This window comes from Clavelina lepadiformis, chromosome 1 (genome assembly GCF_947623445.1).
Source record: "Clavelina lepadiformis chromosome 1, kaClaLepa1.1, whole genome shotgun sequence".
In the NCBI taxonomy this organism is placed as follows: domain Eukaryota; kingdom Metazoa; phylum Chordata; class Ascidiacea; order Aplousobranchia; family Clavelinidae; genus Clavelina; species Clavelina lepadiformis.
The window spans coordinates 11014800-11028798 of NC_135240.1; the positions used below are offsets into that span (position 1 = coordinate 11014800).

The 13999-nt window shown below is 37.8% G+C and overlaps 1 protein-coding gene across 6 annotated transcripts in view; it reads right to left on the bottom strand.

Moving 5' to 3' along the window:
* LOC143445259 (laminin subunit alpha-5-like) overlaps window positions 1–13885 on the bottom strand; it is a 31585-nt gene extending 17700 nt beyond the window's left edge. For 4 of the 6 annotated variants that reach the window (XM_076944249.1, XM_076944241.1, XM_076944213.1 and 1 more), the window contains exons 1-33: window positions 13620–13885; window positions 13201–13457; window positions 11779–12015; window positions 11313–11483; window positions 10880–10974; window positions 10313–10428; window positions 9932–10141; window positions 8372–8506; window positions 7850–7987; window positions 7480–7652; window positions 7205–7307; window positions 6998–7118; window positions 6533–6752; window positions 6319–6462; window positions 6038–6240; window positions 5770–5926; window positions 5187–5337; window positions 4117–4236; window positions 3855–4041; window positions 3593–3742; window positions 3337–3469; window positions 3057–3220; window positions 2750–2962; window positions 2438–2649; window positions 2230–2357; window positions 2009–2149; window positions 1571–1896; window positions 1307–1466; window positions 1093–1235; window positions 849–963; window positions 554–715; window positions 314–407; window positions 45–236 (exon numbers count right to left, since the gene is read on the bottom strand). In XM_076944249.1, coding sequence (XP_076800364.1) covers window positions 45–236; window positions 314–407; window positions 554–715; window positions 849–963; window positions 1093–1235; window positions 1307–1466; window positions 1571–1896; window positions 2009–2149; window positions 2230–2357; window positions 2438–2649; window positions 2750–2962; window positions 3057–3220; window positions 3337–3469; window positions 3593–3742; window positions 3855–4041; window positions 4117–4236; window positions 5187–5337; window positions 5770–5926; window positions 6038–6240; window positions 6319–6462; window positions 6533–6752; window positions 6998–7118; window positions 7205–7307; window positions 7480–7652; window positions 7850–7987; window positions 8372–8506; window positions 9932–10141; window positions 10313–10428; window positions 10880–10974; window positions 11313–11483; window positions 11779–12015; window positions 13201–13457; window positions 13620–13749 — 5401 coding nt within the window. In that variant the 5' untranslated portion in view covers window positions 13750–13885. Of the gene's footprint in view, window positions 1–44; window positions 237–313; window positions 408–553; window positions 716–848; window positions 964–1092; window positions 1236–1306; window positions 1467–1570; window positions 1897–2008; window positions 2150–2229; window positions 2358–2437; window positions 2650–2749; window positions 2963–3056; window positions 3221–3336; window positions 3470–3592; window positions 3743–3854; window positions 4042–4116; window positions 4237–4676; window positions 4801–5186; window positions 5338–5769; window positions 5927–6037; window positions 6241–6318; window positions 6463–6532; window positions 6753–6997; window positions 7119–7204; window positions 7308–7479; window positions 7653–7849; window positions 7988–8371; window positions 8507–9931; window positions 10142–10312; window positions 10429–10879; window positions 10975–11312; window positions 11484–11778; window positions 12016–13200; window positions 13458–13619 lie in introns of all 6 variants that reach the window. The other 2 variants (XM_076944222.1, XM_076944259.1) reach the window with 2 other exon arrangements.
* Between the last annotated feature and the right edge of the window lie 114 nt (window positions 13886–13999).

Genomic DNA, 13999 nt, shown 5'->3' on the forward strand with positions numbered 1-13999 from the left:
TAACATTCAATCACTTCTATTACAAACCAATTGACTTATTTTACCAGGTGGGCAGGTACACTCTTCCACAGTTGGAATTCCAGGTGCAGATCCAACAGGGCGTCCATAATCAGTTGTGGTCATGACAACATCTTGCAGGGCGACAGTTGTCACACCAACTTCTGGGGAAGCCCTGATATGCAGAGCTTGCAGATCAGCAAGGACCATCATCATTTCTTCCCTGGTTACGGCATTGCCTTTACAAAAGGGCGGAAAATAATCAATGAGTGATGATCAAAACAATCCTTTTTCCGCCTAAACATATTCTACCTACCACTGTCTTGATGTTGGAAATTTCTTTCACTGAGCTCAAGTTGAACATTTTCTAATGAAGCATCATTTACCCAACCAATTACCATATCATTGCCCTGTCAAAAAGAAAAAACAATAAAACGTTTTACATCTCAGAAGTTAAGTTACATATAAACTATTGTGCTGCTTTTATCAAGTTTTCCAGCAAGTAGAAATTTCACAAAAATGACATTTTAACATTGTTTTCGTTTTGTTTCCTTACCTTTAAAATGAGATCCGGGATAATTCCAAGTAATGGAGCTGGTTGTGGGACGCTTCCACTGCTGCTGCCGGCTGCATCGCCTCGTCCCGGTTGCTCTGTGCTCCACAAAGTGGTGTAACGTAGTTTTCCACCATATGAACTAACTTGGTCTTCCAAATACGTCTATAAATAGGGATGCTTACACAATTCAGGATAGGGATGCTTACACAATTCAAAATAAAACTTTGCTTACTGTATATTAATTACATATACCGTATATAAATTGCAAAATTTACAGGTTAAATTTAATCTTTACCTTGGGTGCTGCCCAGTAAAGTCCTGGTTTGGAAGGATTTTCTGGACCACCATTTTCTGCAATATTTACTTGCACAGTTCGTCCGTTGTTGGTGGAAGTCACTTCTGGACGGGGCCTGATAAAAGTATCAAATTATAGAAACTCTTTTAATTCAGTGTTATACAAAATTTTTAATGCTTCAAATGAAATATTATATTATGAAATATTTCCAAATACTATTAGTAATTGCAATGAGAGCACTTACTCCACGAGGTACAGCATTCTCCATTTTTCCATATCATAAATTTCAGTAGAAGGATATTGTGAGCTGCGACATTGGTCAGAAACACCAAAGCAGAAGCAAGACGTACATCCTTTGGGATTGTTTATGTCCAAGAAGAAAGTGCCCTAAAAAATTTTTTGCTAGGCGCTTTGCAGAATCAACGTAACAAACCCATAATTTTAGTTCTTCAACATACCTCTTTGCACCTGTCACACTGCAGTCCTTCAACATTTTCTTTGCATCTGCTGCACTGTCCAGTTACTGGATCACACTTGTCAGAGATACTGCCACGCTCATCACAGGTACATTGTTTACATTCAGGGAAGCCATAATAACCAAGTTCACACTGATCACATCTGTAAAAGAAGAACTGGGAAATTTAAATTTGACTTTTATTGGTAGTATAATGTACACAACTAATCACGTAGCAGATTTATGTGAGTTATACTAATTTACTTGCCTTTGTCCAGTGACATGCTCCTTGCAGTTGCACTGCCCGTCACCAGGATTACAACCAGTGTCAGAGATATTGAGAACTCCATTAAGATTGCAGTCACATTCTACACATCCAGCCAATGGATGGAAGGAGTGAGTGAACGGTGCGCAACTGTTACAATCTGGCTTGACAGTATTGGGTGGACAAATACACTCGCCAGTTACGTCATCACACAGTGCACCACCACAGTCACATTCACGACATTCAGGATATCCATAGAAACCAACCATACACTGATCACACTGTCGTCCGACAATGTGAACTTTGCAAGGACACTGACCGCCATAATCCTGAATACAACAAAATATGCTAGGAGTCGGAAAGGGAAAACTTATGTTGCAAAGCTGCTTGAAATATTGCAAATTAAAATTTGAGAACAGGTATTAGAAATATAAAACTTACATTACAAACAGCATCGGCACCACCAACTGTTCCAGCTCCAGAGCAGTTACATTCAAGAGCACCATCATTATAATCAACAGTCAATGAAAAGACACTCTCCTGGCAAAACTCAGTCGGTGCATGCACCGTATCATAGAAGCTCTGCATAAAATCATTATTAACAGTTTTAAATCATCAACCAGTTTAGTTTTATAATATATATAATTTGTAATTTCATTTACCTTTTGGCTATCAGTAGCACACTGTTCAATAAAGTCACTTGACTTATCAATCGGTTCAAGGTCAAGTAATTTTGGATTGTATTCTGCCTCAGGGACAGCAAGTACATACTGCACCCAGAATGACTTATCTGCCAACACACAATGAAAGGTAAATTCTGGGGCTACAAAAACAGTGTGAGCTACGGGAGCTGTTATTTTTAAAACTTACCCTCAGGAACATCCAATGTGACAGTTGTAGTTGGTACAGAAATGTCTGCTACAATGCCTCCATTATCAAGCGTTACAACTGCTCGACAACCATCGCCGTGAGGACAATAAGTGACGTTTGCAGTACCAGGTGACGCCACACCACCATCGATCAGCACACGAGGACTGAAACTTGTATGTTTCGGATTGTAGTAATGAACAAGGAAGACATACCTTTACCGATATGTAAAGACCAACAGTAAGTACTCATGGCATTGATTGCTCATAGTTTTGCTAGAGGTAAGTTTGTTCAGTGCATAATGTTGAAACTTGCCTGCCCGGGTTTAATCTCATTGGAATCTGAAGTCTTGTCTGTCCTGACCCAGTATCATCAGCACCATCCAGGTACACCAGAGGTACTTTATCGTCATTGATCGTATCTGGCCGTGGCCCTGTGCTTGCATCTTCTGGGGCATCGTCAGGAATAGGCTCTGCAACATTAACACGAGTACTTCCAACGGGGACTTTGTACTTGCCAGCAACGCATCTGCAACACAAGAAATTGAAATTATACTCAATAACCTATTAAATAATAAAATAACAAATTTTTATCACTTTCATCATGACAGGTTGTTGCTTACTCATCAAACTTGGGCCCCTGTGTAGTGATGCATCTTGGTTTTGGTTCAACAAGTTCCATTGTCCAATCAGCAAGTGGAATAGCAGTCAATGATTTGACATAGAAAGAATTTCCGGCATCAGTTTGGACAGTTACTTTCATGGTTGGCAAGGATACATCAAAAACCTAACAATTATACTAGGTTATTAATCATTCTGTCTTCATTTCATAACTTCATTGACATAACATTAACATGAACATTAAAACTTGTCTCATCACTACATAAATTTTGTTTCAGTGACCTTAACGTCATTAAGAACAGCCAATGCAACTTGTCGACACAAGAATGAATATGGACAAGAATAAATGTTAAACTTTGCATCATCGTAAGTGTTGCCAGCTCCATCCGTCACCGTAACTCTGCCTTTTTGGAACCTTGGATAGAATTTATGAAGTTTACTAACGGAAATGGATGCCAAACATTTAGAAAAACTTTCTATTTAATTTTGTTGGCATATTAACAAATATAACGGTTTCATTCTTAATTAATAACCTTACCTATCTTCAGTGGATGCATATTCAAGTACAAGAACATATTTGCCAGCCTTTGGTAAAGTTATGTCAGTTGTAAATTCTCTATCGCCATCAACGCCAGTAGTGCCATCCATGAAAAGCATTTCAGGATGTGCAGTTGTTGGTGCAGTGATTCTAAAGTAAATATTGCATTTTACATAAAGAAAATATGCTGATAACGTTATTGGATGTGTTATTTTATTATCCAAGAGTATGGCATAACCCAAAACTCCACAATTTTACTTACCTCCCTTCAGGGGCAGAATCAGAGAGTTCTACAGTGGTGAAAGCTTCAAGACTTGGATGGGTGAACATCACACATTCTTTTCCAGAATCACTCGCACTGGGCACACAAGGCACAGTAGCAGTCAGTCGGAGAATTCCAGGTTCGTAATACTCAGATGGCATAAGAACAAAGTAGTCAACCAGCAAACCTAAAAGAAACATTTACAACACCAAGCCTGCAAACAGAACTTAAACTCACTTTCGTAATTTTTTTTTTATCTTACCGGGTGCAGCCTCAAGCACCACAGTCCAGGTTCCTCGGTTTAGTACAAACGGTGTTGGTACCGTTACAATACGTGGAGTTTGTGTATTGGGGAAAGTGACAGAGTAGCTTTGTTCGGTACCTGTGATTTAAATGATTAATAATTAGAACCTAAACAGTTGCTTGGTAAAGGTACTCACAGTTGATAGCTGCTTTAACTCACATAAAAACAGCAGTGAATTTTTATCTTTAATTTTACTTTAAGAGTTATTTCTATTGTACGGTAACTTAAATTTTATTGTTAATTGTTTATTTAACATTTCCGTTTAGTGTTTAAGCAACAATATCAAAGTGAACAGTTTTACATCATCATGCTATGACTATGAGCACAAAATTTCAAAATTTAACTCACATACAATATTCTACACTCTCATGCTTTGTATAATATAATAATGACACACTAACGTATTGATGTGCTATGATTACTAATGTGCAAGAGAGAAGGTCATAAAAACAAACAATTAGCAAGCATAGACTATTTTTCATGCTCAACAATCTCACTTTTTAGTGGTTACACCTTACCATACTCTGGCTGATTAGGTGAAACAGTGACATTTGCTCTTGAAGCTGGACCGGTGTTGTAATAATAGAACATCAATCGATAAAGACCACTGTTGTGAGTGACTACCGGAACCATCACAGTAGGCTATATTGTGTTGTGAGTTTGTGATTAATCAGTAAAAATCAACTAAATACAGAGAATGCTTTTGCTATAATTCTAGGTAAAAGGAGAATTTCCATGAATTGTTTTGTTTCGTTACCCAATGCAGCGTAAACAAACTAACTATCATGGGTCTGCAGGATATATTGAATGTGGTGCAGGCTTAAGAATGGAAATGTGTGGAGGAAGCTACACAGAAGAAGCAAGCAAACGGAAACAAAATCAAGCAAGCAAAAACAAACACATGCAGAGCAAACTTTTAATAATAAAATAAATACAAACACACAGTGACTTCAAAATTTTTTGGATAATGAAGGGCAAGCAGATCTGTCATGCACCATGCCCAGTTCGAAACAAGCTTGGGAACTTACAGTCTAGACAATCAACTGAGTCTAATTCTGCTTCGGATGATGTCCCAAATGACAAAGTTCCACTTATTACTTCATCAGTTGGGTTAATGTAGTAAATTAATGCTCGATACAGGTTATGTCTCGCTATAGTAATGTGCATTACTATAGTGGGCTGTATATTTGAAGTTAGTAAAAGAAAATTAGTCACCAAATCAATATAAAACCGTTTAGGGTATAAATTTATGTCAACCAGTAGTAAGCAAAACCAAGTCACAGAAATATTATTACGCAAAAAATTAATATAACAAAAAATTTAAAAAGCGTTAAGCATTGCAAACATAGTAAGCATTGCACTACATATTTAGCAGAGCTAAAGCAGAGAATTAAGTATAAAGAATAGAGCAATACAGCACAGGCTAATATGTCACCACAGACCTCAGTATATTTCTAATAACACTAAGTTGGATAACTTATAATATTGTATATATATGAGGTTATATATATATATACAACCTTATATGAACTACTAACTGCACAAGGTAACCAACGATTCCTCATAACATGTTCAATTAAATTTGATTGATGTCAAAACAATTCCACATACCTGAACAACAGAATATTGGGCGTAACCGATATAACTGAAATTGGGAAATTCCTCAGGGTTAAAACCAGCTCTTACAAATGTGTTTTCAGGCGTTCGTCCATCTTCTAGCTCATACTGGTTCTGGTACAACGTTGGATAATAATACCCTTCCAGTGCCCTGTGCAATAGCATAATGTTTCAGATACGTATTAACTTTCAATGATCAATTACACAAACCAACCTAAAGACAGATAAATTGGCTGAACAAACCTAGTAAAATAGATTCTACCTGTTGCAACGACGTCCTCCAATACCAGTTTTACATTCACATTGTCCATTGCTCTTGTCACACTCAATGGTCATAGCACCCCCAACATCACATTGACAGCTTGTGCAGCCCAAATAGTTGAGCTCTTCAAGTTCATAGAAGCCACTAGCGCATTGAGAACAACGTTGTGTGCAAGTGTATGGTTTACACCAACATTGACCATCCTAAAACAAAACAAGGCCATTCAAGTTCCTAATTTCGATGTGGCGGTTATGTAATAAACGTAAACTACTAACTATTACCTCTCTGTCGCATTCACCAACACCATCCAAGGTTCCCTGGATGAAGCAGTTGCAGCTTATGCATCCCCGGTCAAGATCGTAATGAAGAGGTTTGCACATGTCACAGTTCTTTCCAACAACATTCTCCTTACACTCACATTGGCCCTATATGAAAATTGAGCTTTGTAAACTAAATCAACAGTTATTGTGGTGTGATGTAATTATTACAACTTACGGTGGTGAAAGCAAGACAGACACCAGGGACAACAGAAACAATGCCCCGAACATCACAACTGCACTCTTCGCATTTCGGAAAGTTGAAATAATCGGGTGTGCATGTGTCGCAAGCACGGCCCTGTACATTGTCTCGACACAAACAATCTCCAGTTGTTTGGTCACAAGTTGTTTTAAGGGAACCACGAACATTACAAGCACAGGAAAGACAGTTTGGATACCTAAATCATTAAGACCACTCATTTTAATGAAATAGTTAGATTATTGATACCTGTTATAAAATTTCAAATAAATAATGACAATGCATTTAATTACTAAGTAATAACATACTAACTGATCCTAGATACTTTTCATTAGTGAATTCAATGAACTTAACCTATTATCAGTACTTTTATATTTCACTTCATGAGGTAGTTTATCGCAAGAAATAATAGCATCCTGCAATAATGATGTATTGAGGTCTTACCCATAAAATTCAGGAGCACACTCTTCACAAGCATTTCCTTGGTAGTTTGGTTTGCAGTTGCAACGACCACTGCCTGAGTCACACGTGTTGTTCAAACTTCCAGGTGCAGTGCATTCACACTCTATCAAAAACAAGGTGATTGGTATACAGCTATGCCAGTGTTAAGAAATCAAATGAGAAGTAGTAGGTTCAAGCTAAGAAACAAACCTTGACACAAAGGGAAACCAAAGTAGCCAGATTTGCAGTCATCACAACTGACTCCAGCATATTTTTCATCACAAAAACATTCCCCAGTTAATGAATCACAAACCTGCCAGAATAATCATGATTATATCTTATCATGACAAATATTCAGAATCAGGACAGAGTTAAAAACAGTAAGCCAGTTAAAAGAAGATATTTAACTTTACAATACGGAGTACGGACGTCGGTTTTACATATAATTATTTGTATAATATTTATACATTTATAGAAATAGAAACCTCATCAGTGGTTCCAATATCACTGCATGGACAACGCTGGCAAAGTGGATAGTTGAAATAGCCAGGAGCACACTCAGTACAGGACTTGCCAGCAAAGCCATCCGCACAAGGGCAGTCGCCAGTGTATGGATCACATACATCTGAAGCCACCCCTTCCCCAACACACTCACAAGCTTTTGGAAAGAAAACACTAAGTCAGAAAGAGCTACAACATATTCGGCTTATTACTGACTGATATCTGATTTTAATTAACAGCTTCCAGTTTGAACACATTTTCGTGTTTTACCACTGATTTAATACAAACGATAAATTAAGTCAACATTGAGAATTGAGTTAACTACATCATGGGAAAACACTTGACAATACATACCATCGCAGGTTGGAAAGAGATAAAATCCAGCTGCACACTCATCACAGTATTTTCCTGCAAAGTTGTATTTGCAAGGGCAAGCATCTCCGACTGGAAGGCACACATCATTTAATGTGCCATTGTAATAACAGTCGCAAGCTGTAAGATTTCAAAAAGTTCATTAACATTTTGAAGTAATCAACACCTTGTATATTCATGGCCAGCTGATGCTAAACCTTACAATACAACCAAATAATAATCCAAACTCATATATGATATTGAAGTGGTACACTCATTTACTTAACTTAAATTTTGTGCATAAAAAGATAGTGTTCGAAACACACTGAAACTGTGTCATGGTGCCATAAAAAGATAGCTTAAATCTAAAACAATCACAAGCACATATATACCACTTTCTTTCCAGACTGACAAAACTGTTCAAAGAAGAGGTCAACCACATAAAGGAAATACTGCTAAACCAATAAATTTTAAATGAAGTAGTATAACATTAAAGTAACATGAAAGTATAAAACAATTACTCACGTCTACATTCTGGGAAGTCATAGTATCCTGGAGCACACCTGTCACATCTGTCTCCAGCATATTGAACCTTGCAGTAGCAACGTCCAGTGGTAGGCTCACAGGATCCAATAGTATAAGCACTGTCACACTCACAAGCTGTGTTAAAATAAAAAGTTTTTAACTGTATGCCTATTTGTGTATTTCAACTGAATAAATAACAAATGAATAAATAAGCGTTGTATGTTGCATGTTGGTTATCCACTGTCAAAACAATTTTGCACATGCAACTCATAGTAATGCAAAAAGTTAGATGTGTAAAAACATCCAATAATAATGTATTGGTGTCTTCTTACAGTTGTTCTAAAACAGTGGTTCTTAACCAGGGGTCTGTGGAGCATTTTCAAGGTGTCCACAGAAACCTTTTTGTTTTTGAATTACAATTACACATTGTTTTCCATAAGCTAACAAGCTGTACATGAATTCGGGAGCAAATTTTGCTACTTGAGTTTACTTTAAAAAAAAACACAGGAGTCCACAATTGTTTCCATGGCACCAAAAGCGAAACAAAAAGATTAAGAACCATTGCTTTCAGTTTAAAACATTCAAGCAACAGCTGCATGATAGCTGATGCTTTGACCAGACGTGTACAAAAACATGCACTGTGCATTGGGATGATGAAAAATGTAACACGTCAGAGATGGTACTTCATAATCTTCAGTCAGTGCCTCTTTGAAACCAGATGATGTGAATGTGCAAATGAAAAAGTCAGTAAGGCCTGATGACCGGACGTTTGAGGTGATTTTATTTGAACATTCCCATGTTTTCTTACATTCACAAAAAAGTGAAACTAAACCCACGAACAAAATCTTTGACAAAAACTCCATCAAAGCTGTTATGTTTCCGATCTTTCCTTGGGTTTTCAAAGCTCGATTTCGTAGAAGATAATGGTATCAAAAAATCTTCATCTATTTCACTTGGAGATCCAACAGAAGACAATGGCAATATATGAGAGTTACTTGCTGGAAAAATACTAGAGCTCACTGGGCCTTCTCCTGAGTTCTCATAAATAGGTTTTGGCACTCCATCAACATCTAACTGACCCGAGGAGGATGACACTTGAATAGGTAGGACGGTTGAATATCGATCAAATGCACTGGTGCTTTCAAAAGGAACTGTTCTCACAACATCACTTCCAAAAAATTCTAGTACTGTTGCTTGCATTTTGATATTAGCGTTATCTAATTCTGTGTCAACGTATTGCGTTCCCATAGTGGGAAATATGTTTCTGTTCCGATAAGAAGCGGTTTTAAGCACACCACTTCCGAAAAATTCTGGTGGGCTCACAAGAATTCCGATATTCTTGTGTAAGTCGGAGTTTGAATTTGTGATTTGAGAATTTGGGGCAACACCAACAGTGTTTTGGACATAGCTTGATGAAGCTGTTGAGGTTACAAATATTTCAAAGAAATGTGTGTTATAAATAAAAATAAAACTCATCAAAACAAAAAGAAAAACAAAGCGATCCAATTGGACTAAAAACTGAAGTGAAATTAAATATCAGATAGCTGAAACCCTACTTACGTCTGCATCCATTTGGATCACTAGGATCAATATCAGCTGGTCTCCAGTAACCACTGGCACACTGCTCACAGTTTATGCCGGCAGTGTTGTGCTGGCAATTTTGGCACATGCCACCTCCTTCATAGTTACCCAGCAAGTCAAGTGAGAGGCGACGAAGAGCAACATCCTCGTCATAAACACATTCATTGCTGTGTCCATAGCAGTTACAGGCTATAAACAAGATATTTCATCAATACTTAAATTAGAAAACATTATTACAATGAAACTTAGCTATAAATTCCACTATATTAGTATGAAACCTATGTAATTCACCGTGTTAAAAATCACCTTTATCATAACTGTATGATCTTAAACAATTATTTTAATTGTCAAAGTATGTACCTTCACATTCATTTGTTGACTCCGGCACTGCTGGTCGCCAAGCCTTCTGCACGAATCCAGCACAACAATACTCACAGCTATCACCACAAGTATTGTGGCGACATTCACATTTCAACCTTTCGTAATAAAACAACATTAAGGCAAAATTACAGTGTCCATCTCAATAGATGGTATGGTATAGCTTTCAGAATGTATACCTAAACTAAAGAAAGACCTTCCACCATTTTATCTGGTCATTGACCCCAACCACTTGAGCCCTTTGGGTCCTTTTTCCACTTTGTGCGTTAACCAATGTTATATATATGCATACAGTATTTACTGTTTTTGTGGTTTTACCCAAATTTGCAACTGTTTAGCAGGGCCATTAAACAGGATCAGGTGTTGTTAATATTTTACCCTCTAATGGCACTACAACAATAGCACAGTGGTATCGAGAATTAAACCAAGTTTGTACAATTGCAAGTCCAACACTTCAGCCAATACACTACTACTGTAAGTTAACTAAGTTAGTTGATTTTCATTATGTTGAATCAAATGTGACTAAAACATAATCCATTATGTATTTACTTGTATTGATCTTGCGGGTCAGGTGAGCAGGTATCTGCATGTCCATTACATACACAGCGACCACCAATACTGATGTCCTTGATACTGTAGTAGTACTGCATACAAATTATTTCACTCGTTAGCAAAATAATAGGTCAGAAGTATATTTTTATTTTATCAAAATATTAAGTATGCATACTTAAAAATTGTATCAACATATGTCCAATTGTACATAGTTTAGGAAAGGGAGAATGGGTATGCAAAAAGTTGATTTTAGTTATTTAGGGTTGAATTGAAGATAGACTTAGATTAAAAGGTAGTTTTAGGTTAGGTTTAGGTTACTATATTAAACCATTTAAGTTATAATCAGAAACTGTGAAAAATAGCTTTGAACGCATGATTTTTTCAGGTGAAATAGTGGCAACCAAAATGTTAACTTCTTTTGGACACTTACACGGCGAGTTACAGTTGGGTCCTGTTCAGATACTGCCATCAAATGTCCAAGAAGTGTTTTGGTTCGCAAAAAGCGAAGTCGCACGTCGGTAGCTTTGCTCCATTCTTGTAGAACGGTGGCATAAGAAAAGTTCTGGGCGCCAGGTCGGCCTTTCACCATCGACACAATCACCTGAAGAAATTTCATCATTTAATTAATTAATAACAATTGGGAAGCTGGTCTTTGATACCTAATTCAATACGCCAAATCGTTTTACGTTAGGATGGTAAACTTAAAACAAGTATGAACAGCAAATCATTGAGGAAATCCGGTACGCAATTGACTTTAGCGATTCGGAAATAATTTTTTTTTTAAGTCAATGACGCACGACGATAAGTGCTGAACTATATTTGGAGAGCGACGCAAAAAATTCAACACGGCAATCAAAAAGAATAGTTGGAAGCTGAATGTGAATTTAAAGGGTTACCTCTCCGTTTTCAAGCGGGACAACACTGGAGTAATCAGACGTGCAAACTACGCTGTCATCTCTGGTAATCTCTTCCAAACTGTCCATTCCAAACAGATTGTAGCAATCGCTGTCAGTGTTGGCGAAATATTGCCATGGCTGATAGGTATGGCCATAATCAGAGGAATGTTCCAGAACCCATGTTCCAGCACGAGGTGAGTTGGCAAACTTGATCAGAACGTATGCAACGTGAAACACCTGTCAAAACGAAAAGGTTTAAGATATTTGATCTGTGTGAAAAGATTATACATCAAATATAGCAGCTAAAATGCGCGGTTGTGGTGCATTAAACAATTGTACAAATTGGAAATGGGAACGGTAATATCGTAAATTGTTAGGATGGTTCTTTAGGGTGTGAAAGTAGCACGCTGTTCTAAATCCAGAAATTAGAACAAATGAAATTTTTACAATTAATTATCCACGGCGCATTATCAATTTACGCTTTTTGCCTTTCTCACTGAGAATTGGCACAATTGGCACTATAAAGCCCTTGAGCTAAAATCAAACCGCATGCCACAGGGCTAGCACTGTTTTGCCAAAAAAAGGAAACCGGCCGTACAAATGACTTTGGGTCTTCCTGCCACAGGTAAGTTTAAAGATCATAGCATTCATACTGTAGACTTATAACGTAATTGGAGAAAGGCAGGAGCGGCGGCGGTCTGATAACCAGCGCCTGCTGTATTCGACAGGGCGGAAACCAATCAAACAGACACACCAACATCGGTCGGGTGGAGTTTGCGAAAGTAGACCCGCCATTTACGTTTACGATTACTTTGAGGTATTTAGGCTACTGCTATCATTTCGTCGTCAATCCTCTTTACATGTTTAGACTTGCACAAATGTAATTTAAACGGCGCAATTGTATTTATAGCACTGGAAGCATTTGTTAATTTAATATTTCCAACCAAACCAGCCCAATAAACCTAAATCCTATTAAAAGTAGTAGCCTGAATACTAAGTACGATGTACTGTACTTTGGGATATTTGCATTGGTTTTGCCTTGTGAACAGTTTCTTTGGTACGTATTCATTGGTAATTTAATGATTTTAGAAGGTTTTTACTGACACATGCGCAACCCCAGGGGCGGAAAATTACGCGATTTGGTGACACTGACAGTCAGTGTCTTACAATTTACAACTACTTTACACATAAATATCAATCGTACTTCAGTGTATACAAAAAGGAAACACTGCAGTGTACCATTTCCCAATCAGGCGTTACTATGCTTAGTATGCTACAATCAGTTTCTATTCTGCTTTAACGATCCCACAAGATAGTTTATTCGAAGAGTGTTACCCAATTATGATCCAATCAATTAGAATCGTAAGTTCATGATGATATTGACATTAATGATGCAAGAAAAAACAACTCCTATCAACCAACCTGTCCAAGATGGATTGTTAGGTTGACCTTGTTGTATTCGTTTCCACGCGACAGGGGCGGACTCTGCCACCATTTCTCGGTTCCGTCAATTGCGTTCTTCACAGGATGGCTTTTCTCTGGTATGTTCGAAGCACAGACATCGCAAACCTGTCCTTCGTGAAGACTTGTGCTATATTCGAAGTTGGTTCCGCCGGTCAATTTACAGAATAAGTCTGGACCCTCTTGGCCACAAGTTGCAGTGGTATCGATTCTTTTACCTTAAGCACAAAACCCATAGTTAAAGATTGTTAATCGTCAGCAAATGCATGCTAGCACAATACAAAATGCAACATTAGCATGACACCTCAACACACCATAAAGTAGATAACTAGTGAACTATGCTAATATACTAAGTGACCATTGGCACTAACAAAACTTACCGGTAGCGATGTTGAAATACGGTGGGCTCAAAACGTTCGGCGATTTTTCGCGGATGATAGGCGTATCACCATTAGTTACCTGCCCATTGCAAAAGCATAGCAAAGCCAGAGCTATCGCAAAGCGCAGCATTCTGGCACTTAATTTGACTCGAATAATATAGCGGATCCTAATCCGGTCACTCTTTTCTCGCTGCTTGGTAAAAATATTTGCACAATTGTCGCAGACTGTCGCTTGTCGTCTACTTCTGCGAAATGTCGACGCCTTCCGAGTTGGTCTTCTGTCACAACCCGGTCATGCTTGACCGATTTTGAGAAAAAAGTGGTTCGCTTTCTTCTCTTTCTTTATCGTCAAGTTTTCGCAATTACCGGTCTCGCCGCGA